This window comes from Spea bombifrons, chromosome 3 (genome assembly GCF_027358695.1).
Source record: "Spea bombifrons isolate aSpeBom1 chromosome 3, aSpeBom1.2.pri, whole genome shotgun sequence".
Taxonomy (NCBI): Eukaryota; Metazoa; Chordata; class Amphibia; order Anura; family Pelobatidae; genus Spea; species Spea bombifrons.
Window position 1 is genome coordinate 97,863,717 of NC_071089.1, and position 24,522 is coordinate 97,888,238.

Below are 24,522 nucleotides of genomic sequence, written 5' to 3' on the forward strand. Positions count from 1 at the left end.
CGTTCATCTGAGCAAATGTGTTTTAGTCTGGTCTGAATAGAGGGCATTAAGTTGTTTGCCTGCCAAGACTATTTCACTTTATTACTGGAACAGACCTGGCCCCTTGAACTTAATGATTGCCTGTCCTCCCCATGTGTATACAAACACACATTCAATTACTGGACAAGGCTGTATGATTTGGCTTACCTCCCCGGATTCAGTCTTCCAATTTTCAGTAAATATGTTAATCATTACTACGAGCTATGTATGTGCTAATCATAGCTATTTATATAACTGAGCTAGGCTTTCAACAGAAGAATATTGTAAGTTACTTATATCATTTAATTTCTAAACCCATCTTCTGCAACACAACACATTTATCCAGTCATGTCCAAAACACACTTATAGGGAAAAAAAACTTAACGAAATGAAGTGCAGAAAGTAACCAGTCATCCCAAAGGCTACACGAAGACCTTGTTGAGCCAAAGACCATGGTGGCTATATGTGGAATTGTAAAAAAGGTTTCAGCTAGTGACCCAAAATGCATAAATAATAGGAGCCCAGGGGGTAATTGCCTCATATTACCAGCCCTTCCCTGGCTGGAGGTTATGAAGTATTATCTTAAAGGTCCCCCTTTTGTTTCCCGCAGAACCTCAAGCAGTGTGGGGCTCTAGGCCCATGTCTAGTCTGATTTATGGGGTATTCAATTCAGTCCACTTCCTTCGCAGGTAGATCAAAATATATAATTAATTATGTATGTCCATCCATTTGCGTTATAGGAATGTCCGCTTTCAATTTTAGTTGAACAGTTCTGTGTAACATAGCTCCAAACATATCATATGGACAAAGAAGGACACTATTGTTTTAGGAGGCATGGCTACAAAAGTGGTTGAGTGTGGAGTTTTGACAATGTGATTTAGAATCTATTGGCAGGTGTTTATGTAATTGTGCAATGTACCTGGGAGAAAATGTTGCATTTTATTTACACATGATCTTATGTCCAAATACATATTGCTGTGACCTTTCATGCTGTAGAACATGATTCCCACCATAGCCATAGAAAATAAAGACATCGGAGAAGAAAGATGGACAGAGGAATACGCATCCCAAAGAAGACAGTCCGCTCTAGAGAAGGGTAGTTGGCAGGTATGGTACAACCTGAAAGCCTTCTGCACTATAAGTGTGCTAGAGCCTTGTGATTTAAGTTACTTAGTCATCGTGACCCTACCATAGAGGATTCTGGGAGATATTTCCCCAAAGAATACAATACAGTCTCTTATTGAAATACTCATTATCACAATTCTTAGTTTATTTAACAACGAAATGCAAGATCTGGGTCTTTAGATCTCTTCTGGCTGCAAAAGAAGAATAAAACAGGTTATTCCATAATAAAAATATGTAATACGTTATCCTCACAGACTTTACAGCTGGATGTGTATCTCCTTGTTGGTTACATTACTATGGCTAGCATTATATTTAAGCAAAACATGCTTGGACCTAAGGCATGGCAGGCATGATAAAGAAAAGCTTTGAAATTGTGACCAAACATACTCCTCCACCCCACGTTTGAGGACATTTTCTACGAGCCCCGGAGGCTCTTGGTCAAACCCAGCAGATTTCTAGCCACTTTTGTGCTGCAGTCTTGGTTTGTGCTGAAGTCTAGTTTTTGGTTGAGCAGCAGAACACTTTTAAGAGGTATCATGTAAAATACCTTTGAGAAGATGTCACAGAATGTTATTTTTTGTATTTCACATAGTATTTAATAAGAAAAAATGTTTACCTGAACGATTACCGAGTGTGTGCCACAAAAGATGACCTTAATATCATATACGGCTTTGAATAAGCAGAAAATCACTTGCAGAGCACTGAGTGCAATCAGGATGGAGAATAAAATGACGTTCCATTCTACCACGTTGGCGGGCTCGGAGCACTGAGACCAGGTGGAGAATTCAGTAAGATACCTAACAAAAAGCATGACAAAAATAATATTTCAGGATAACCAAACTGCTGTTCATGTGCAGGAAATACACTATATTATGATTATACATTAATAATCTGATTATGATAAAATCAAACAAGTATTTCCAACATTTGCTACATTCTATAAACAAGAAAGAAATATGTAGATTACGTCTTTCCCTCTTTCCTGCTCTTACGCCTTTTCCAAATGCCTCACTTGGTATAAAAAAATAGCTACGGATAGCTCACATTGAGACATTTATATATAAAGCACCAGGAGATTCTGTAGCGCTGACAAAATAATTTATTAATTATTTTTTCATATTAAAACTAACAATATAATATTTGTCAATAATATTAACACATATTAAGGCATACTGGTCTAGCCACACCGTCTACAAAACATCCCCTAAAAACATTAATTGTGGCCATTTATTGTGTTGGTGTGTTCTAGACTTGGGTTGAACAAATAGATTGTAAGCTCACAAGAGCAGGGCCCTCTTCTCCTTCTGCATCAGTGTTATTTTCACTATAACAGTGCTATGGATTCTGCTGGCACTGTATTGTTAATACAGATTTATTTATAAATAATATTATTATTATTATTTATAAATAAATGTAATATAATGTAGACATCCCTTTGGTATACAATTTAAGCCTGATATATCTGCACTTTTTACTATATCCAGTGCAGTAACCCTGAAATATTTGTATTATTGACGTTGTATAATCATACTAAATCGTACATATCCCTCAAGTGATCAGGCACATTTGGATTAGTAAACACCAAGCATTTTAACAGGTATCAAAAGGAAGTTGGCCATACCCTCCAGCTGTATTTATAAAGGGATATTCCCAGGCGATGGATGTTTTGCAGAACGGTCCTTGCACTAATCCCAAAGAAGAGATAATTAAAGAATATCCTGAGAAGAGAAGCCCAAGAAAGGCAAAAACAGGTGATCCAAGCCGCTAAAAGAAATAGAACATAGGAAAAGTAAATGAATGCATCCTGACTTTCACTACAAAGTTTAAAGATATCCTAATAAAAGTACAACTCCATGGCAGGATTCCATAAGACATTCTAGGTATTGTCATGTTTTAAACAGGGAACATTTGTAGGTGAAAGCCTGGTCCAGTAGCTCTGATGGGCTACCAATGCCTTGTCTGTAGCCTTGTGCCCAAAGGCTACTCCAATCTGTCCTTGTAGTGGAGATGGAATTGTTCATGCCCTGTACTTTCAGTACAGCTTTTGTAACCTTAATTCCATAAGTTATGAAATGCACGCATCTTTTGCCTTCATTAAAACCATTTAACATGAATTAATATGTCCCCTGTCATCATTTATTAAGATGTTATATGACCAGATAGCCCCTTTAACTTGGGACAACTATAGAAAACAAAAACCAAAGACATGCATTAAAACCAGTTCAGCCCTGCATCTGGTTACTCTACATAAAAAAAACAATTATATGAAATATTTATTTCTGAATTTGTTTTATGAATATGAAAGTCTGTCCTGGACACATAAGGGTTTTGTGCCACCCCGTGCTGCAGGAGAAGACAGTATATCATAATAAAACATTATGCAGCTTAATTCAACATGGGACAAATTATTTTGTACCACCACATCATTATATGTTCTACTACATGATTTGTCAACCTCAAACTAATGTTTCAATTGCAATGTCAACGTAGCCCTTCATGTCAACAATTTGGACAATAATGGGTTCTGGAAGAAAGATGTTTATAGATTAAAATTGTACACAGAGCCGGCGTTAAGTGTTCTGGCTCCCTGTGCAGACTACTCCTCTGGCGTCCCTGCCCGTGACTTAAATTAAAACACTGTTTTTTGGGGTTTTTTTTACTTTATTTAACATCCTCCGTGATAAATAAAGTTAAAAAAAAAACTTTATTTAACATGGAGGATGTTAAATAAAGTTATAAAACAAACAAAAAAAACCCCTATGTTTTAATTTAAGTTCCGGGCAGGTGCCCCTGTTGCCATGGCGCCCCATGGCGCCCTTGTACAAATAATACTTTGTACTAGACTTGTGCATTCTTATTCGGGCGAACATGAAAATAAACACGAAGGGTGCATTTTCGTTGTTCAGCCCGAATACCGAACAAACGAACATGGCGGCGGCAAAACAAATCCGAAGGCAAAGACACACAAGAATCTTCGTGTTTGTTTTCGTTTACTAATCTCCCTGGTCCCATCCCCATCTATGCAACATCGCATGGAGCGGAAATCCAATAACCTACGGATTTTCGTTCCCGTTAACCCCTGCGATGCTGCATAGATAATGGGAGCGGAAATCCATAGGTTCGCCGTCAGGAGTTAAAGGGCCGTGTGAGTGACTCTATTGGTCGCCTGCAAGGGCCTCCCCTGGCATTGCTTGCTCACACGGCCCTTTAACTCCTGACGGCGGAACTTGGTCTGGGGAGACCATGGTCTCCCAGCTCCAAGAGTTAAAGGTCCGTACGAGGGTGCACTTTATTGGTTGATGGCAGAGGAGGCCGTGTTAGTGTGTACCGCGTTAACCCCGTATTAACCCCTTGTACAAACAAACGGAAAAAAATTAAGAAGACAAAACGAACATGAAGAGCGTACACGAATATTTGCCCACACCGAACGCAAGAACGGGCAAATATTCGTGGAATACAAGATTTTTTTCCCCCACGAAGACGAACACAAACACGAAGAAAAGAAAAAACGTCGGTGCGCTAAGCTAGTCACAGGCTCAAATAATACAAATGTGTAATACGAGGCCTACCAAACAGGTGTAAGCATGCTGCAAGAAACAGTGTATTGGCTGTACAATGTATACAAAAAACAAAAACTGTCTGCGCTTCTTACCCTAATAAAGTTGCCAACAAATATATAAACATAATATAAATGAGAGGTTTTGGTTATATGAATTGGCCAAAGCATTATTAAGCTCACCCGCCACGTCAAGGTTTTGGTAGCAGTATAAACTGCTTTGTGTGTCCACTATGTAGTAGGTGAGAGTAGGTTCTCACCCTATTGAGAGTGTGCCTTGACGTGGCGGGTGAGCTTAATTATGCTTTGGCCAATTCATATAACCAAAACCTCTCATTTATATTATGTTTATATATTTGTTGCCAACTTTATTAGGGTAAGAAGCGTAGACAGTTTTTTTTTTTTGTATACAAACACGAAGAGTTGGCTGGTGCACAATTGTACTTACCAAATATTTTGCTTTTTGTCCTGTTCTGCCCAAACAACAAGATGTACAGCATTTATAATTATCCACCAGTAGAAGGACAGTGGCGATAATAAGTATCTGTATACACACAAATCAAATATATCAACATCGGCATAATTAAAAAAAAATATATATAAATAAATATGTCAAACATTATACCTAAAAATGGTGTCCTTGCATTACAGCAAGTAGGAGCACCTGTTACAATTCTAGGCATGCTTTTTGTCAGTCTTATACAGTCGTGTATAAAAGAAAGTACACTCTCTTTGAATTATATGGTTTTATATATCACCTGTTCCTTAGGTAAATACAATCTCAGATAAACAACAAAATGTCATGATCTATTCAGCAAAAATAAAGCCAAATGGAGAAGCCATTGCAAAGAAACAAAATAGTTAGTAATATTTTTGACATTTACCATTAGTCTTATGTTGTTAATACATACCGTATTGGCTCGGATATAGGCCGCCCCCGTATATAGGCCGCACCCTAAAAGTTTGGTGCTTTTTTAAAGAAAAATGTTTTTTCTTTAAAAAAGCACCAAAAAACATGCTGCCACTCTGTCCCCCCCCGAGATATGCTGCCACTCTGTCCTCACCCCCTCGAGATACGCTGCCACTCTGTCCCCCCCCCTCGAGATACGCTGCCACTTTGTCCTCCCCGCGATATGCTGCCACTCTGTCCTCACCCCCCTCGAGATACGCTGCCACTCTGTCCCCCCCCCTCGAGATACGCTGCCACTCTGTCCTCCCCGCGATATGCTGCCACTCTGTCCCCCCCGAGATATGCTGCCACTCTGTCCTCCCCCTCCGAGATATGCTGCCACTCTGTCCTCACCCCCCTCGAGATACGCTGCCACTCTGCCCCCCCCCTCGAGATACGCTGCCACTCTGTCCTCCCCGCGATATGCTGCCACTCTGTCCTCACCCCCCTCGAGATACGCTGCCACTCTGTCCTCCCCGCGATATGCTGCCACTCTGTCCTGCCCCCCCCCGACTTACCAGAGCAGACTCCCGGGTGTCTTACTGGGCCGGAGGGGGACATCTATGCACATCGTGTATACAACTCCCGGTGCAGGCACTCAGCGGAAGTGCCGGTACCGGAAGTTGTATACGCGTATTGCGTAGATGTCTTCCGCCGGCCCTGCAAGACACCCGGGAGTCTGCCCTGGTAAGTCGGGGGGGTTAGAATGCATCGTGCGCACGTCCGTGCTATGCGCTTAGACAACCTCCCGTGCCGGTTCTCCCCCCTGTGGAAAGTGCCGGCAGGGGAGGCTGTCTGAGCGTATCAGACAGTATAATGCAGGTCCCCTGCACCGCTGCGGGGGATCTGTATCCTAACCCCGCTGCCTGCCCGGCGCCCGGGACTGCATGTCCCGGGCGTCGGGCGCTAGACCCCGAATATAGGCCGCACCCCCACTTTAAAGACTTAAATGGGGGGAAAAAAGTGCGGCCTATATTCGGGCCAATACGGTAATTTAGGGGATTTCTTTATAATGTAGTTGCAGTGATTCAAAAGAAGCACATACTAACCTTTAGTAATCTGCATTACTAGAGTATCACCCCTATTAGGAACAACGAAGGTACCCTTGATTTTTTTTGGGTCCAAATGTACATGTTTCATAGTTACTATTATTTAGTGAATGTGGTGGAAGCAGTTTTTTGTTAGCAGTGGTTGTTTTAAGAACATGCCACAGATGTGGTTCTTTATCCTGACACTAGGCTAGTCCCATCTGTGTTTTATAGAACGTTCTCAATAAGCAATATAAAGCACGTACTAACCATCTCCTGATTTGAGTGCAGAGGTATCATAAATTCTAATGTGGCCCTAAAAAAACTTTTTTTTTCTTGGACCACCACATAAACTGTATAGGGTTCTGCATTGTACACATTTGGACAGATAATATATGCCCATGCAATTACATAAAGCCTTGTTGATTTCTCAGTCATCTCAGCGACAAGCTACAGTAGTATAATGTCCAGTATAAAATTATTGCTGTACTCAAGTAGTTTTGTTAGATTTATATTAGTGTTTTTTAGTCTGTTTAGTCAGGTGCGAAGATATTTAGTTGATGTTCCCTCCCTTTTCCTTACTATTCTCCATGAGTCCTTTACATAGACTGGTTGTACCAATTAACAACAATCAGCAATAAAGGAGGGATCATTTAATGGGGAGCAATAATTCTGATCCTGATCCTGACTATTTTTCCTTTGTGTTACAGACTAGACCCTTTCTTGATGTTGGTCACCATATGGTTCTCTAAAGTTAAGTTACACGCAATACTTTGATCACTACTTAAAGGGTTAACAGAGGCTGGGGAGGTATCTTTGATTTCACCTAACCTTATACAAACATTAGCATTAGACCATCTGATTAGAAAGTGCTCAAGAAGGGTTACATTTTTGCCATTCCAACTTTCACATGAACGCTTACATAAAAGTGTTTGATACACCAGAAAGAACGATATTTCACTTTTGTCCCAATGTGCCACTAGCTGCATGATCCTAGTATTGAATTCATTTGAAATGATTGAAAGTGTTAAATATACAAATAAATAGTTAAGAGAGAGAGGTTCAAGTTTTAAAATAATAATAAATAACTAAACAATTTGATGGTGCTATATAAAACAATAAATAATAATATAAATAACGAAGATAGATTTACACATAGAGGAGGTTAGGGTGCTGCCTGCGGTCCTGGCAGGAATGGTGGGCTTATGAAGGTGCCATTCTTGATCTTAAGCGCTAACATACTTACCATGATTCCTCCAAAGCAGATCCCTTGAAAGTACCAAACGTAATTAGTAAGCTGGTTATTTGAAGCATACGAGGATTCCCCATTTGGAAAATATAACAAGATGTTCACGACTATGCTCCAGACAGCAAGTGGAATTAAACCCAGGCTAAAATAGTCTGAACAAGACTCTAGTAATAACATGATATAAAAGTCTGTAAATATTTGGATGAATCTACGCTGTACCTACAGTACACTGACCTAGAGACTCTTCCTGACAAGCAGGTTGCTTGGAAATACCTTAAAACAAACAAGCAAAGATGCTTCCCCCACCCGGAAACCCAGCAAACGCTTTAACTAACTAAACACGCTCTTCTGAGCAATTAAAACAACGAGATCTGTACAATAATTGAAAGTGCGACTATTATATTGAGATGTTACTTGGGTTAAAGAGACACAAACACTTTTGAAATAAAGATTGCATTTCCAGAATATTTGTAAAGGTGATGTCGGTTGTACTGTAAGCGGACTTGAAATTGTATTTTGATTGCTCCATTTAACAGTAGGGTAACCAGATTTCCTTCTGAAAAGAAGGCACTCATGGAAAATACTGTTTGGGGGGCAATGCTGCATGATACAGCTAGTCCTCCAAATAAATTATTAGTAGTAGTAGTCGTGGAATCTATCAAAATAAGATAATGAAAATAATACTTTGGTTATGAGGCCTCTCCGTGTGGCACAGGAGGGTTACTAAGTACTGAATACATGTACAGTATGTGCCTAATCAGAAAAGCTTCCATTTCATGTCTTTATCTGTCCTGTATGTTCCCAAGAGGCAATGGTGAAAAAGGGGTATTTGCCCCAGATCTCTGGTGGCACAGGGCCACCCCTGCTACAAAGCGCAAACACAGTGCTTGTCGTGCTGGTTAATATGGGGGCCCAGATGGAGGTCCATGGGGTCCCTGTAGTATTTGTAGAGAAACTCCTTTTGTGGTTGCTGTGGGTAGAGAAGAAAAGGGCACTTGGTGGGGACAGTGATGTTAATTAACCCAAGTGACCGATTTGGTTCTGTCCCATGTGTGGGGAAGGGAAATAATTTGTTAAGATGGCTGATACAGTCCATTTAAGTGATAGCCTATAGACAATATATCGCTGCTTACCAATGACTGTTAAGCGCCTGATAATCACCTTTAAGTGAGATAATCACACAGTAACTGATCAATGTCAAATCAACTGACCACCATATTACTATTACTAATAATATGTTATCATTTTTATTGATTTGCTATTGTTATTGTTAGCCTTTAGCTTTGTGGGAACAAAAGGACTGATGCAAGTAGCTGGGGATTTCCAATGGCAGGCGTAACTGTTTATTATGTGAAAAGAAAAAACTTTCCAAAACTGTAGAACAAAAGAGTACCGTAATTATCCTACTGAGTATCCCAGAGCTACAAAGGAGGGGGGTGTGTGTGGGATTTGGACAGTGTTGCCCCAGGGCCCACTTGATCTTGGTCTGCCCTGTCAAGAAATGAAGATCAAGGATATGACAAGATATCCCATAATTAAACAAAAAAGACAGCATGGTGGCACATTATCTGATCAGTCAATTTTTACAAGAAAAAGTCACTAAACTGGTTAGGAAGAAAGTGAAACAGGACCTGGGTGCAGTGCATTTCATCTGCCAGCAGGGTGCGCTAAATACAAAATCATTATTTCATACACTCTCACGTTCACACAGAATCATAGAATTTGTCAGCAAGTAAGAGCCATTTGGCTCACCTAGTTTGCTAATTTTGGATGTGTATGTGTGTGTGACCATGGATGTGTGTTTGTGTGTGACCATGGATGTGTAAGCATGTATGAGTATCTGTGTGTGAGCATGTATGTTTAAATGCTGGTGTTTGAGCACGGATGTGTATGTGTGAGCATAGATTTGGATGTGTAAGAGTTAGCATGTATGTGTAAGTGTGTGTGGGTTCGATGTGTATGTGTGTGAGCATGAATGTTTATGTGTAAGTGTGTGTATAAGAGGGAGTATGTAGGTAGGTGCGTAGGTTGTAAGTGTGTGTTAGTGAGTATTTACATGCACATGTGTGCTGGCTTGTTTAAATCTACGCAAATGTGAGAGTGTGTATAAAATGTGTGCCACTGCGTAAGTGAGTTACCAGGGCGGAGAGGCAGGGGCAAGGGGCTATTGAGGTGGCTGCCAAAAGTAGGATCCGCCAGTCATGCCAAGGGTTAAGCTCAGTGTGTATATATTTTGTAGTCTTTGATAGATGACATAGAGAGAAATGTTCGATCAGCTCTTTGTTCTCTAATATGTACTCACTACTCTGTAGAAAGTTTAGGTAGAGAGTGTGTGTGTTAGTTAGTTAAATGGGGGTATAGGGTGTGTGTTAAATGGGGGCATAGGGCATTTCTGGAGTGGCGTTAAGGGGCATTTAATAGAGCACTCTGCCTCCTGAAATGCCTTATACCTCCCTATATGTCACTCTGCCCCATAATATGCCTTTTAACCCCCTAAATGGCAGAGTGGCATATAGAGGTATAAGGCATTTCTGGAGGCAGAGTGCTCTATACAATGTCTTTTAACTCCCTTAATGCCACTCTGCCTCTTGAAATGCCTTATACCTCCCTATATGCCACTCTGCCCCATAATATGCATTTTAACCCCCTAAATGCCAGAATGGGATATAGGGGTATAAGGCATTTCTGGAGGCAGAGTGGCACATAGGGGGTCAAAAGGCATACCATGGGACACAGTGGCATATAGAGGGTTAAAAGGCATATCATGGGCCACAGTGCCATATTGGGGTGGCAAGCCTGGGGGCAGATGTGTGTAACTGGGGGACAGGTTGGAAAATACAAGAAATAAAAACAAAAAAAATCTTTTTCTCAATCATAGCTTTTATTAAAAAAAATAGTTTACATGAATTAACATTTACTGGTAAAACTTTTTTCCTTTGGGGTCGTCTTATATTCAGGCTTTTTCTTTTTTTCCTAAGTTAATATTCAGATTTTGGGGGGTCGTCTTATAATCAGGGTCGTCTTATAATCGAGCAAATACGGTAGTTCTGCTTGCAGGAGATATATTAAACCCGGTACTTCACAAACAGCTTGTCCTATAGGACCCACTGATGTACCTTGTATGTCAGGGGTTAAAATCGAAGCTGCAGTACCAATCGCACTTAGAATTGCAGAGAGAGTGCCATACCGGTCTCCTCCTCAGGCTCAGACTGGCCCTCAGGCACCCCGGTCTAATGCCTGTTTGGCCAGTGCCGAAACTGTCCTTCTCATTGACATCCATTGGCTTGGGCAGTTGATGAAGCAGTTTAGAGTATGGCCACTTTGTGGATATACACTTGGTATAAACATTTGAACTTCCATTCAGACATTACTTTCCTGTCGTGTAGAAGCTGCCAGTACAGAAAGAATAGACAGCGTAAAAGAGACTGTCTCCATGCAAGGCTGCAGGGCCCTGCTTTCTGATCACTGTGTAATTGTATGTGCCTGGGAAGGGACCAAAGTTACTTAATTACATTGGTGTTATTTAGTATGATCCTATTTTCGTTAACTTAATATAGATGTGGCCTGGAGTTTTATCTACTCTGTTAAATACAATACTATTATAGCTAAGTGTAGTGTTATAAACATTGGGCTTAATTCAGTGAAAAAATGATGACTGCACACTAAAATCTTACAAGCAACCATTTCAACTCTCAGAGTATTTGCATATATATTTAGAGAGTGCATATAATAAGCCGTGCGTTGTCTCCTCGTCCAAGCGACTGCAATGTTTTGATGTCTCTGATGTGTTTATTTGTTTTACTTTTGCGGCTTAAAGAAACTTCTAAAAATGACGTAACTATTTATGTCAAATATTGGATTGAACGTGAAGTCAACGGAATGTAATTCTTCGTAGAGGTTGTGTAGTGGCGTATTTTTTAAACTAGGGTAAAAGGGTTAACTTGTCACAGGTAACTTTTCTTTTTATTGCCTGGCTTCACACGCGTGTTCGGTGTTTATTTCAGGGCATTGTGAATTACTGACCAAGTTTTTTACCCTCTGGAATGTACACGGAATAAACGTATCCACGTAGGTTGCACTTATACCCTGCTTACATCATCAAATCGCTTACACGTTCTTTTCTATTGATTTTAATGTTTCCATTTTTTTTTAGAAATACATGACATCAATTTTACATTTAGTCAGGTAGTTGAATCACAAGTAATCATTAGGACTTGTTAAGATTGAGATAGCCTATTGAAGGAGTGACTTATATTGACATATATGGGTAGGGATAGCCAGGTACATACATTCCACCAGCTCCAACCATGTGCAGGTTTTCATATTTTTTTAAAAAAAATTAAGGAAGCACAAATAATTTATGAATTTGTTTAATAATATTAATATGTATAAAAGTCAGTTAAATTGTATTTTACATTCAAAATTCATAATAATCTGTTAATAAAAAATATTCTCACAGTCAATAAAGAGAGGGAATGTTGTAATTGTGCATATATACCGGTATGTATAAATTATAATATTGCCAATTTCTGCCATTTTTTTAAAATTATGTCCAGTTGTTTCATATGTTGCCAGCCATTTCTATGAGCTGACATAAAAGATCAAGTTTTCCTCTGTCCGGAGAACTGACAACATTTGGAATTATGGTTATCCACAGTATTCGGTCCGTGTAAATTTACAAACTATAAGCCAGAAGACCTCCACTCCTTTCCTCATGTGGGTGAGTTCACTGTGGGCGGTGTGGCTTCTTTTAGGATCTTCTATATACTAGCAAGCATAAGACTGAAAAGAAGAATAAACATAATTGATATACATATTTATATGTTCATTTATATATATATATTAGAATATATGTGTAATATGTATACATGTATAATATAACATATATACACACATTTTATACAGCGAGAAAACAAATTAACACCAAGTTGTCTTGATGAACAGTGCAAAATGTTTTGTATACTTGAAAAACAACCTTTTTTTCCTATTACAGAATAGTATGACATTCCTTTCTGAAACCAAAATTAACCCCTTCAAGACCGGGACTGGTACCTGGTACTTCCTGGTTACGTGTCATCAGCAGACAGGGAAGTACCAGGTACATCATTGATGATACATGTTCCAGTGAAGATGCAGTACCCAAATGCCGGTCTCGAAGGAGTTAAAGTATGTTGTGATACATTTTGTCTTGTAGTGGAACATTGAGACTTGCCTAATTTTTGTTTTAGTTGTTTAAAAACGGTTAAAATCACAGGGGCATTATATCCCCAACCTTCCAGTCCCATGTGTTCACTCCTTGTCAACCCTTCCGCCGCATAACATGGAGCAAATCCCCCTGTTGCTCAATGGGAGTGAGCACAGCCTCCATAGTTTACGTCTAGCTGGCGCATCCTTAAAGGAAGGAGCGCCGGGATATGATGTTATAGCCAACCGCTCTGCAATAAGGACTTTCGCGCAAAGGGGTGGCTGGTGGAGCTGCCCTGAGATAAGTCTAGAGCAACGCTCAAGATAAGTATGGGCACAACACACAGTTACAAAAACAACACACAGTTACAAAAACAACACATTTACAAAAACAATTCAAACCCAATGCTTTCAAACAGGATTTTTTCACCGCTCACCTGTGTTTTCTCCTCGCAGCAACAGCCGCACAGTCCTCCAATGAGACCATTAATGATCTGGATCAAACATAAGATCAGCTGGATTCCAGACAGACCGAGGAGGATGGAGAAAAGAGTAACGTTCCAGACAACAACATTCTTTGGCTCTGCACACTGGGACCAGGTAGAGTACTCTGTCAGGTAGCTGCAATAATATAAACCAGTTGTTTATGTATATTCAACTACCCCTTGCTGTGGTTTAAGTAAATATACGTAGTACACATAAATATATGTACTATATGCACATACTATATAATATAACAGGATAATGTGTTGTCATAGATATTTTGGTTTTCCCAGTCTTCATCTTGTAGATTTTCAAACAGATACTTAGAAGCGCACAAAATATCACGTTAACATCAGCGTACATTGAGCTCCCAAGAACCAGTTGATTCCTGTTTTCAGGGAATAGTCCTGATTAAGACTTTTCTACCTGCTCTCTATTTGTTGCCCCTCGGGGGTGTTATTTCCAAGTAACACCGGACACAGTGGGGCTTCACAACCCGAGTCCCCAGGAGTAGAAGTTGGGAGGGATATATGTATGTATATATATTAGCAATGTCTTAATATGTATGTGTGTGTGTGTGGGGGGGGAGGTTACAATTATGTAGGCCATATTTGTCCCTGAAAATGTTATACGTACCTTCCAGTATTGTTTTGGAATGGGTAAGTCCATTGGTTGTTTGCCAAACAATAAGGGCCTTGAACTAATCCGAAAGCCGATACGATCACACAATATGCAGATCCAGCAACCCCAATTATTGCAGCCAAAATGGATGACAACATCTGAAAAGAAAAGTGATAGTCATCTTAATCACCACATCATTTCGCCGATGAGTCTCATGCATGTAAAGAATAAAGCCACTTACTGCGCAGCTTCTGCCACAGCTCTCATTACCACAACACCCACAGCAAGTGTCGTCTTCTAGTCCAATAAACACAAATGCTGGGATAAGCATCTAAAAAAACAAAAATCAAAATACATAAAGGTTTCAATTGTATAATTTTACCCTGGAAATGAATTACGATAGACAAATGAAGTACATTTTTTTGTGTTGGAAAAAAGCCATGAAATGCAGTGGTTTTAATTTTGCCTTTTTCATACAATTCTAATCTTATCACATCTTACTAGAGACAACTAAAAAGGCTTTACTGAATAAAAAAAATAGCTTAGGAAAGATCGGTGCTACTGTTTAAAAGTTTGGGGTCACTTAGCTGTTTTCCTTGAAAACAAGGACATTTCTAGCTGTGGTAACATAACCGCAAAAGGGTTTTCTAACGATCAATTAGCCTTTTAAACTTAAACTTGGAGAAGCGAACACAACGTGCCATTGGAACACAGGAGTGAAGGGGACGATAAAGCCCCTATGAAGATATTTTATTATAATAGCTGTTTCCAGCTACAATAGTCACTTGCAACATTAACATCTACACTGTATTTCTGACCCAGTTGGTGTTATTTGAATGGACAAAATTTGCTTTTCTTTCAAAAGCAAGGACATTTCCATGTGACCCCAAACGGTAGTGTATAGTAAATACTCAACTTTTCCTTGTATGTGTTTTTAATTGTGGCCCAATTCTTTTCTGTCTGTGTTTTAGGCAGATTATGGAGACAGAAACTAAAGTCAACTTAATTAAAAGCAAAAATGTTTACACGTTGATGGCCTTCTAATATTACTTGTTATACCTTAGTCTAAAACATAATGCCCCGTAGGCGCTCCGCATGCAAAAAGCATTTAAAAAAAAAGATCAAAAAGAATCTGACAGATATAATAAATGAAATGGAAAAGGTACGATGTGGAGGGCAGAGATGGGCAAAGGTAGCAAAAGACGAAAATGATTTGACTATCAGGTTTATTTGCATTGTGCCCAAGCAAATATTGTGGTCATCGCTAAAACTGAAGGAAACATCTGGTTAAAAGATGACATCCTGCTCGGTAATATAAATATATCTATTCAAATTTTGTATCTATGCAACTGTGCCCAGCAGAAGAACACCGCTTGAGTAGGATAGTGAGAAAACATTTGCAGAATTTGCACACGTTTCAAAACCCCCTGGCAGGATATATATATATATATATATATATATATATATATATGTGTATATATAAACACACTGTGTATCTATATATATATATATATATATATACTGTACATAGACACTATGTAAATAGAAAACATAAAGGCGCCTCTGAAATGGCTTCCTTATCCTACACAGACATGTCTTCAATTCCTATAATACATAGAACACCATCTTTAAGGCAAGAATGGCAGCTGCCTCAGGCCTTTCTTTAGGGGCACGTGGCAGCTGCCCCTTGGCCCCTCCGAACAATTATGCTGTATTTTTTATTTACATAAAGACAAATAACTTTGTGCGTGGCGGCCAGGACATTTTCAGAGCAGACTGCTAATGGCAGGTAGGTTTGGTCTAGGGGGGCCCATTATGGTGGCTACATTATCATTAACTGGAATCTGTCATATATTGCCAAAAAAAGATTAAAATATATATATTAAACATCATTCCTTTATAGGTGAAGTGCTGCGTTTTTCTGGGATCTCTGTCAGACACAGTGCTTCACTTATAAGGATAGTTAAGTGCGGTCCTTAATATATAAAGAGTGCTCAGAGTTTATACCATGAAAGCAGATATAATATCAGAAAGCTTAGATCCTTCCAACTATCTTCCAGTACTATAAGCTCTGCCTAATAAATCCTCGCTGCTAATGGTCCGAGATGAAAAGGGTATGCTAGCTTTTCGTTAGGTGCACATCGATGCGCAGAAGAGTGAATGAATATGTAAGGAAAAGGTGTTTTATCCAATGCTGTTATTCAGTACCTTAGTGTCTGCAGAGAAAGGTATATCTGTAATTATTATTATTGTTTTATATAGCGCCATCATATTCCGCAGGGCTGTACAATGGGTATATCTGTGTGCAATAAAATGCCTCGACCACTGTTTTAATAAATACCAGGCAAAGGAACTGTAACCCACTGCATTTCACCTTGGTTAATATGATCTTCATGTCACTTTTGTGAAGCATTTGAGAAATTGGGAATATTTTGCATATTTAGCTAAAAACCTTTACTGTCCATGTCATACGAAAAGCAACATTTTTACCAAAATTTTCTATTTTATTTTTTTTAAATTGTGACAGATCAAGGCTGAATTGTAGATAAATGGCTAGGATTCCGTAGTCTCTGAAAAGAGAATGTAACACCAATAAAATACCAAAATGTAACTAAAGATATGGAAGCCCTATAACAGTTACATATGTATATAAATTAACTTATTTAGATGTGATTTGTACAGAAAAATGCCAAGTAAAAGCACTTCTGTTTCTTTAATTAGGCTTGGCCGGAAACATTCATTTAGAGCTACACCCTTATCAAGGAATAAAAACATTATTATTATGATCTATTTGATCCACACCTTTTAACTATTCTTTGCTGATGTGATGGCTGAATTGTTTGACATTGTTCTTTTTGTGTCTGATCTTTGCACACACACAGTTTCTACCATTGACCCAAGTCATTTCAATATAATAGATAACAGCCTTGCTATTTAAATTTAACTCCAGCCATCATATCCATTTTTTTATTCAGGGTGGTGGAAAACTAGAGGAAGCGGTTGATAAAATGAAAGCGGGAATGAGTGAAATCTCCATCTTTTGTTGGACACAAAATCACATAGCCTAGTTGAGAATCATAAGAGCTGTATAGTCAACAACCACTGCTTTACATCATGTGCTAAGGGTACATGCAATGTCCTCTGAGCAGAAGATAGAAATAACTGAACGCTCTCAAAAGACGAACAAGGTTCATCAAAGGCTGTCAAGGAGAAAATGACCATCTAACCCATCTCCAGTCAACTCCGGTAATCTACAGTTTGCTCAAAACTTACTATATGATAAAGAACATCATCTAATGAACTTGGATACAAGCAGAACACATCAATAACCAACACTGACAGGTTAAATCACTAAGTAGTGAAAAGTTTGAATCATTTCTTCATGAGGAACACACAGTACACTATGACCATTTTGAGTCTGGTCCACAGGCTCCTTAAAATATGAGACAGGGTTTTCAAAACGTTCTCCATAAATCCCCCTACTGCTATTAAATGTCACTTTAATCAGTGAAGATGCACAAAAAACGTGATACATGATCAGATGTAAATTTAATTTGGTGAGAAGAGCACAATCATGTTAGATATTACCACAGTTAATTCATACATACAGCCTATATAAAACGTGTGATAGACGTGTAAATGAAATACTCACCAGCACACCGGCTCCTACGATACCCTCGAAATACCAGACATATCTGCTGAGTTGATTATTAGAAGCATACTGTGTCTCTCCATTAGGAAAGTAAAGCAGGATGTTTGCCACAATGCATAGAATTGCCAGGGCTAACAGCAGCGAGCCAATACATTTTGCACATTTTCCAAAGCACATTTTGCCAGGTCTGCCGATCCGTAAATCTTTTTCCTCTAAGCTGTGTTGCCTCTGACTCTTAACAGAACAAAAACACGTGTCTTCGCCTTGCCCGTCCTCTTAAATACTCAGCAGCTCCCATTAGTCACAGGGTGAGACCTGAGCAAACCTTTACCTCATGACAGAAAGGCAGGGGGAAATTTACAAATTCCTTTTTAATAGGTCTGTTATTTGCCTGAATGCTTAGCTCAACGCACAAAGCCCGTCCCTTGACGTTTCACGCCCCGGCTCACTTTCAGTGAGATTTATGCTCAGATAACATGTATTTACACAAATCTTAATACATAATGAAATGTACCCAGAGATTTCAGCTAACATGTTCTGTTTCCGTTATTATCCATATTTGACAGGGATATACTACACTTCCAATGCGTATGTAACTATTCCCACTAGTGATAATTCCCTGCATTTCCTACAAGATTCACAGAGAATACAGACTTTCTGTAACAGAATTAGTTCTAGGCCTACTCCAGACAGCAAATATATAAGGGACACCGGCCAAAGCTGGAATCAAGGTTAATGGACCTGTACATTATTATTTATTATTATTATTATTATTTATTGTTTTATATAGCGCCATCAAATTCCATAGCGCTGTACAATGGGTAGACAGGACATAACAAGTAGTATGTAACATAACAATTTGACTAACAGAGACAACAGGTGAGGAGGGCCCTGTTCAAACGAGCTTACAATCTACATTGTGACTACGCTAGACTATTTGTAACCTTTGTCTTAGCGTCGGGACAACTAACCTGGGATGCCAGCAATTATCCCAGACAATTTCCCCAATTTGTAGAAGAATGTCTGGTGCCTGTTTGGGGAATCATTTTTTTTTAAATTCTTTTGACATCCATTTTTTTTAAAATAAAATTGAAGGTATATCCACACAATTCACATTTGTTGTTTTCTTTCTAAATTACTTTGTATCCTACGACATATATACTTAGATATTATGTTTACTAGCAGGGGTGTGTTTTTCCATAAGCAGAAATATCATTTTTCAATATTTATATTGAATGCAGTAATGTGTCCCTCCATATAATATAACAGCATTTCTCTAGGTATAACAATACGTGCCTTTCTCTCCTTTGGAAGATCCAAGTAAAGATTGGGGCCCCATACCTTGGAATTTGGGTAGTCTATACCAGCTTAAAGAACAGCGATTAGCGAGTCCCAGTGAGTGGTTTTCAAATTGAAGTTGAATATGCTTATTCTTTTTTTTTTTTTTTTTTTACAGTTTTGCATTATTTATATCAAAATTATTATTTAGGGCTCATGTTTCATTTTTTTTTCCAATATAAATTGGGTTGGTTTTCTTATTAATTGCCTACATTACTCTGTAGGCAACGTGTATCCTTGTCTCGGCAAAGTCTGGTGAATCAGAGGCACGTTGAGTCATATAGAAAACGCCCTTGGTTCTATTATGTGTCAAAATACAGTTATTGTAATTGTAACAGAGGGTAACATGACCTTCGAGAGTTTAATTAAAACATAGGCCTGGTACGTACTGAAACTGCTGTACCTGTCTGTGGTGTGGTTTGCAACATCGTGTGGATATAATTATACTCTTTAAAATACTAATTAAGTATTGTAGTTTCATCCTAAAACAATCCAGCAAAAAATATTTTTCTGCATATAGCACTTTTAATTGTTGTACAGAGAACTTTTTAATTCTACGCCCTCTATAAAAAATTCAATAAATATGGGCCAACAGTTTAAACTGTTCCAAAACCTTATGGGGCTCAATACCGCTCCTCTTTTCCGGGACCTGCATGGATGGTACTGTGGACCTGAAATCCCCGGGGATCGAGTGGTGGTGTCGCTATCTGCATATATCCCAGTTCTATCTCAGAACCTGGTCATTGGGTTTGGTTCTCTCCTTCTAGGCTAGAGAATTTGGGGAATAGGTGGGCCATGGAGGAACTAGACTCATGTGGACCCGTGACCCTCAAATATACACAAGTTTGGTGCCCTTGACAAATATCAACTGTAAGCTTCCCTATTTTACATGTGGCTGGGGGTCCTAAGTGAGGTTGAGTACCAATTGGTACCCCTGTAGCCCATGTATGTTCCTACTTACTGGTAACGGCTCAAACTTCTTGTGACTTTGTGATCAGTATATCTGCTTGCGTTGATCAGTTCTAATTCACGAAAGGTTTACGTCATCACTTAATGACAGACTTTCCTCTTCTATGAGTTGCTGTCCAACCAGCTAATAGCTGTCATCATTATTTTCAGAACTGCAACGCACCTTGTTAAATTAATATGTTGGATGTAATCAAGTTTGAAAGCTGAAACCAAATCTTAATTGCTTATTGTGATTATCGATACTCTGCTAGACTACATATATAACAAAACAAATATTAAAAATAGTTTGTATTCCAGGCCACTATAATTCCCTTCTTTTTTTGTTAAGTCTAAAATATACATCTATCAAGTATTTCTTTTGAAACCATATTCATATATACAACAAAATATTTATGAGACCTAAAATATATAAACATGTGAAAATGTAAAAAAAAAGCTAAAACATGTTTTTCACACACTTTTGCTTAAAACTTATTCCAGAGAATGACTGCCACTGTTGAATAAAAACTCAATTTTGGTTCAGGAACATCCCTCACATACAGTGATACCCTACATGCATTGCTAACTATTACCCAAGAGCTCCCATTTCACAATACTCCTTTTTATATAATGATAGTGGGCAGTAAGTGGATTATGTAAAGTTTTTTTATGTTCCTATGGGAGGTCAGACTTTTATTTACACATTTATAATTTAACTTTTATTTTTATTTTCAGAAACAGAAAGGTAATATACATTTTAAGTCAATGGATATTTCTAAATAAGTGGGTTTTTTTTTTAGTTTATTCTTCATATGCAGAGATACATTAACACAGTTAGTATAATAAAAGCCCAGACAATATACAGGGGTCAGATACAAATACATATACCAAATTAAGACTTTTTTGGCCCAGATATTGTTTGGGCTTATGTTAAACAATCATACATCCTCACATCCATACATCCAGGACACAAATAATCATACATCCACACATCCATACATCCAAGACGCAGGCAATCGGCAGGGGGGGGGCCCAAAAGCCAATTCTCAGCTAGAACGGGAGGTTCTCTGGGACACTAATCCCATTGGGGTGTGACCTTAATATCTTTAGTTAATTGCCGGGGCAGGATAACCGAGCGTTAGTCCCAGCGTGGGTATGTCTATCTTGATGTAAAAGACCCTAAATGTCTAGGATAAAAAAAACTAGGGTCATTAGATTCAATACATTCGTGCCAAGGAGACCATATGTCTTTATTCCTAGGGAGGCTCTGATTCAAAGAGTAAAAGTAACATTCCATATTTGATTGGTACAAGATTTGATTCGTAATCTCAGTCCAAATGGGTCCACCCTCCCTGCGCCAGCATCTGGCCAGAAAGATTTTTATAGCAAGCAAAATGTTAACTGCCAAAAGCTTGCGTAAGTTGCTTGAAGCAGGTAAATCCAAATGAAATAGCCAAGTTTGAGAACGAAGAGGGACATTGGATCTAAATATACAGGAAAGGACCTTAATAGTTTCCAGTTTGACGTTAGCCAGTTTACAACATGTCCACCATATACGGTACTGGGTCCCCTCCCTCCGCCCGACGACATCTCCAACAAACATTTCATCCTGAGTTGGAAAACCTGCTCAAACGGGAAGGGACCAGATACCATCGATGAAGCAACTTGAAAAGCATATCGTGTAGGTTGACTGAGTGGACTGCCTTCCTGACCTGCGACCAACTCGCTCGACCAACTCTCCATAGGGAAAGATCTCGCATTCACCCTGCCATTTCTCTAATGAGGAGGTTAATAAATCATTTTTATAGGTATTGTATTGCATTGGAGATCAGATTTGTTTTATAATGATTTATTGATGAATGTATCCAGTTCTGATGGTGGAGAGATGCTGGTGACACAGTGTTACTTCAAAACTATAACAGCAAAATCCAATTTAAATCAAACACCACATCCGTTTAGTAATAAGAATAATAGTTGACATAATTCTTATTTTATTTAAGCAAATCTTTATTTTGTTTTATTATCTTCTGATAAAAATTGGTACATGTGATTATACAGTATAAGGCAAATTTAGACTTTGTACTTATTAGCTTTTCAAATATAGCATTCTTGAATAGCTTTTCTTGACAGATAACTACTTTAACGTCTATAATTCCAGTTCTTGACTGCTTGCCATTTACAAACCTGTCACAGTTTACATAAAAGGAGAATTTTTTTCCGCTGCCCCAGGTGACATGCAATATCCCAATGCACAGCCGTCTGCTCTTGGATCTGATCCTGCCCACCACACCTTTCTATCATTAATCGCATGCTGTCCTTGTCTCCACCAGTCTCCTTTAGTGATCACCTGGCCACGTCCAAACAACATTCTCTCATAGCCTGAAACTGGCCAGTGGACCTCATGACCTCTCAGTTTCAAGTTTTCTGCTACTTCACGTGGAATTCCATCCTCAAGATACAGGTGCCATTTTTGGTCTACAAGAAAGATGGGTATATCTGTATCAGCCAAAAGGAAATGGAGCTTTAAGTCGAGCCTGATACTTTTTAGTAAGCCAACACAGAAAAAGTTGTAAAGTTACATAATGTCTCTGGTACTCCGATGTAACCTCTTCGCCAGATGTAACCAGTGTCTACTACACAAAAAACAAAGATGTTGTACAAGAACAATCTATAAAAAATGCACAATAATGAAATTTAAACAAAAAAAGGCATTCATATACAGATTAAGGAGGAGATGCAGGATACCACATTTGGCATCTAGAATGTCCAGCACATATAACACCCTAATTTTTTGTTTCACCAATGCAATATTTGTAGTCCAGAAATGCACAGTCTAAACCTTGGAAGAATGAATTTGACTTTAAAGGTCTGTGTCTCCCCTAGAATAAAATGTAGCCCCATTCTGTACAGGCTGCCTAATTAAGGTTCTTAGAGAATCGTGCTTCAGGGAAAACAGATGCCACCCATAGGAGACATATATCCAAAGCAATGGGAATTGTCAATTCAGAAATAGGTCTAATGATTGGAAATGTTGGTTCTTTTCCTTGTTAACATCATTACAGTAGGGAATCTTTAATGCTTTTATCATTAAAGGGAATACAATCCTCCAGAGACCTGGTATTATGCTACATCAAACCATACCACCAATGCTCGTCACTCCTGTTAACTACCTTTCAACACAGAAAAGCCTATCTAGTGATGCAAACAGAACAAAGGCCTGTTGAGTCGATAAATCTACACTTATTCATCATATGGCTGAGAAAACCCAGTCATTCTTACTAATCTATATTTTATATTTTTTTACGGTTTAATATTTGACTACATGTTTGTACAAATGTATATGCATTTCTCACTGAATCACAATCACTAACAGTACTTTGACTTGTTAACGTATTAGCCCATTGTGAAAAAAAGCGCCACCCTCACTCACCCAAGCAGTTTATTTGTTACCACGGTGTTTATCATCAATCTCACCAAATCCAGTGCTGTAGATATTACTCTGCTCTGTTTAATGCTTGTTGGCTGATTTGTCAGTGTGTAGCAGGATTAGTGGCAGTTTTCCTAGGCGAAATGCCTTGTATACAGAATTATGGAATTGCTATAAGCATAAACTAGGTATGCATTATGAAGGACCAATCTAAGCAGGTTTTTTTGGCCCTGCATCGCTACATCTATATTATGGCTTCCAAGCTATTTCATAGCTTTAACTGTTTTTGGTTAAAATACAATATAAACCCGTGTCCCATTTGTATAGATTTTACATTAACATTATCAGGTGGGTCTTTGAGAAGAATGGGAGACCTAAGCAGCTGCTCTTGAGGAAGCAATACCAATATGTACATCTAAAAGCTCAAAGGGAAGACGTTTTCACTCATTTGTGACTCAGTTTTATACAAACATTGATGGAGCTATTCTACCTTTTTTGGAATGTTTCACATAAAATCGAGCGGCATCAACAGCTTGCTGAGGGTTCATCCCAAATTCGGCCATGTTCAAGAGAACCTGTGAAATAAGGGACAGCAGTATCCCTTAGAAAACAAAATATGACACAATACAAAGAAGTATAGTCACGGTTAAGTGTGTAAAACACAATTGTTTTGTATTACAGACAAGAACCTACTATGTTATGCATTGTCATTTATACTATTTATCATAATGCAGACTGGTCTTTAAAGTTCTCTTTCTTTGCTGCTCCCAGGAAAGATAAATGTATTACTGATATTTACTTAGATTTACTAATAGTTACTTATTTAATTAATTTCACTTTATTTTATATAAATAGATTATTCCTGTTTATTTATTATTATCTATTATTTTATTTACAGCTTTGTGTCTGTTTTCATTTGTCTTTCACAACTTTTCCATATTTCT

At 38.6% G+C, this 24,522-nt stretch overlaps 3 protein-coding genes across 4 annotated transcripts in view; all 3 read right to left on the reverse strand.

Moving 5' to 3' along the window:
* Positions 1-934: 934 nt before the first annotated feature.
* TM4SF18 (transmembrane 4 L six family member 18) lies at positions 935-8,158 on the reverse strand. Its single transcript, XM_053459932.1, has 5 exons — positions 7,923-8,158; positions 5,148-5,243; positions 2,765-2,907; positions 1,760-1,940; positions 935-1,334 (listed from the first exon to the last, which is right to left on the reverse strand). Exons 1-5 carry the CDS (start codon positions 8,100-8,102, stop codon positions 1,320-1,322), a joined length of 615 nt encoding a protein of 204 aa, XP_053315907.1. The 5' UTR covers positions 8,103-8,158; the 3' UTR covers positions 935-1,319.
* Positions 8,159-12,279: 4,121 nt separating this feature from the next.
* On the reverse strand, positions 12,280-18,187 carry TM4SF1 (transmembrane 4 L six family member 1). Its single transcript, XM_053460695.1, has 5 exons — positions 17,866-18,187; positions 14,455-14,544; positions 14,229-14,371; positions 13,547-13,730; positions 12,280-12,707 (listed from the first exon to the last, which is right to left on the reverse strand). The coding sequence occupies exons 1-5, from the start codon at positions 18,040-18,042 to the stop codon at positions 12,693-12,695; spliced, it is 609 nt and encodes a 202-aa protein (XP_053316670.1). The 5' UTR covers positions 18,043-18,187; the 3' UTR covers positions 12,280-12,692.
* A 3,818-nt stretch (positions 18,188-22,005) lies between these two features.
* LOC128483863 (glutathione hydrolase-like YwrD proenzyme) overlaps positions 22,006-24,522 on the reverse strand; it is a 34,632-nt gene continuing 32,115 nt past the window's right edge. For both annotated transcript variants that reach the window (XM_053460168.1, XM_053460166.1), the window contains exons 11-12: positions 24,069-24,153; positions 22,006-22,626 (exon numbers count right to left, since the gene is read on the reverse strand). In XM_053460168.1, coding sequence (XP_053316143.1) covers positions 22,346-22,626; positions 24,069-24,153 — 366 coding nt within the window. In that variant the 3' untranslated portion in view covers positions 22,006-22,345. The remainder of the gene's footprint in view (positions 22,627-24,068; positions 24,154-24,522) is intronic.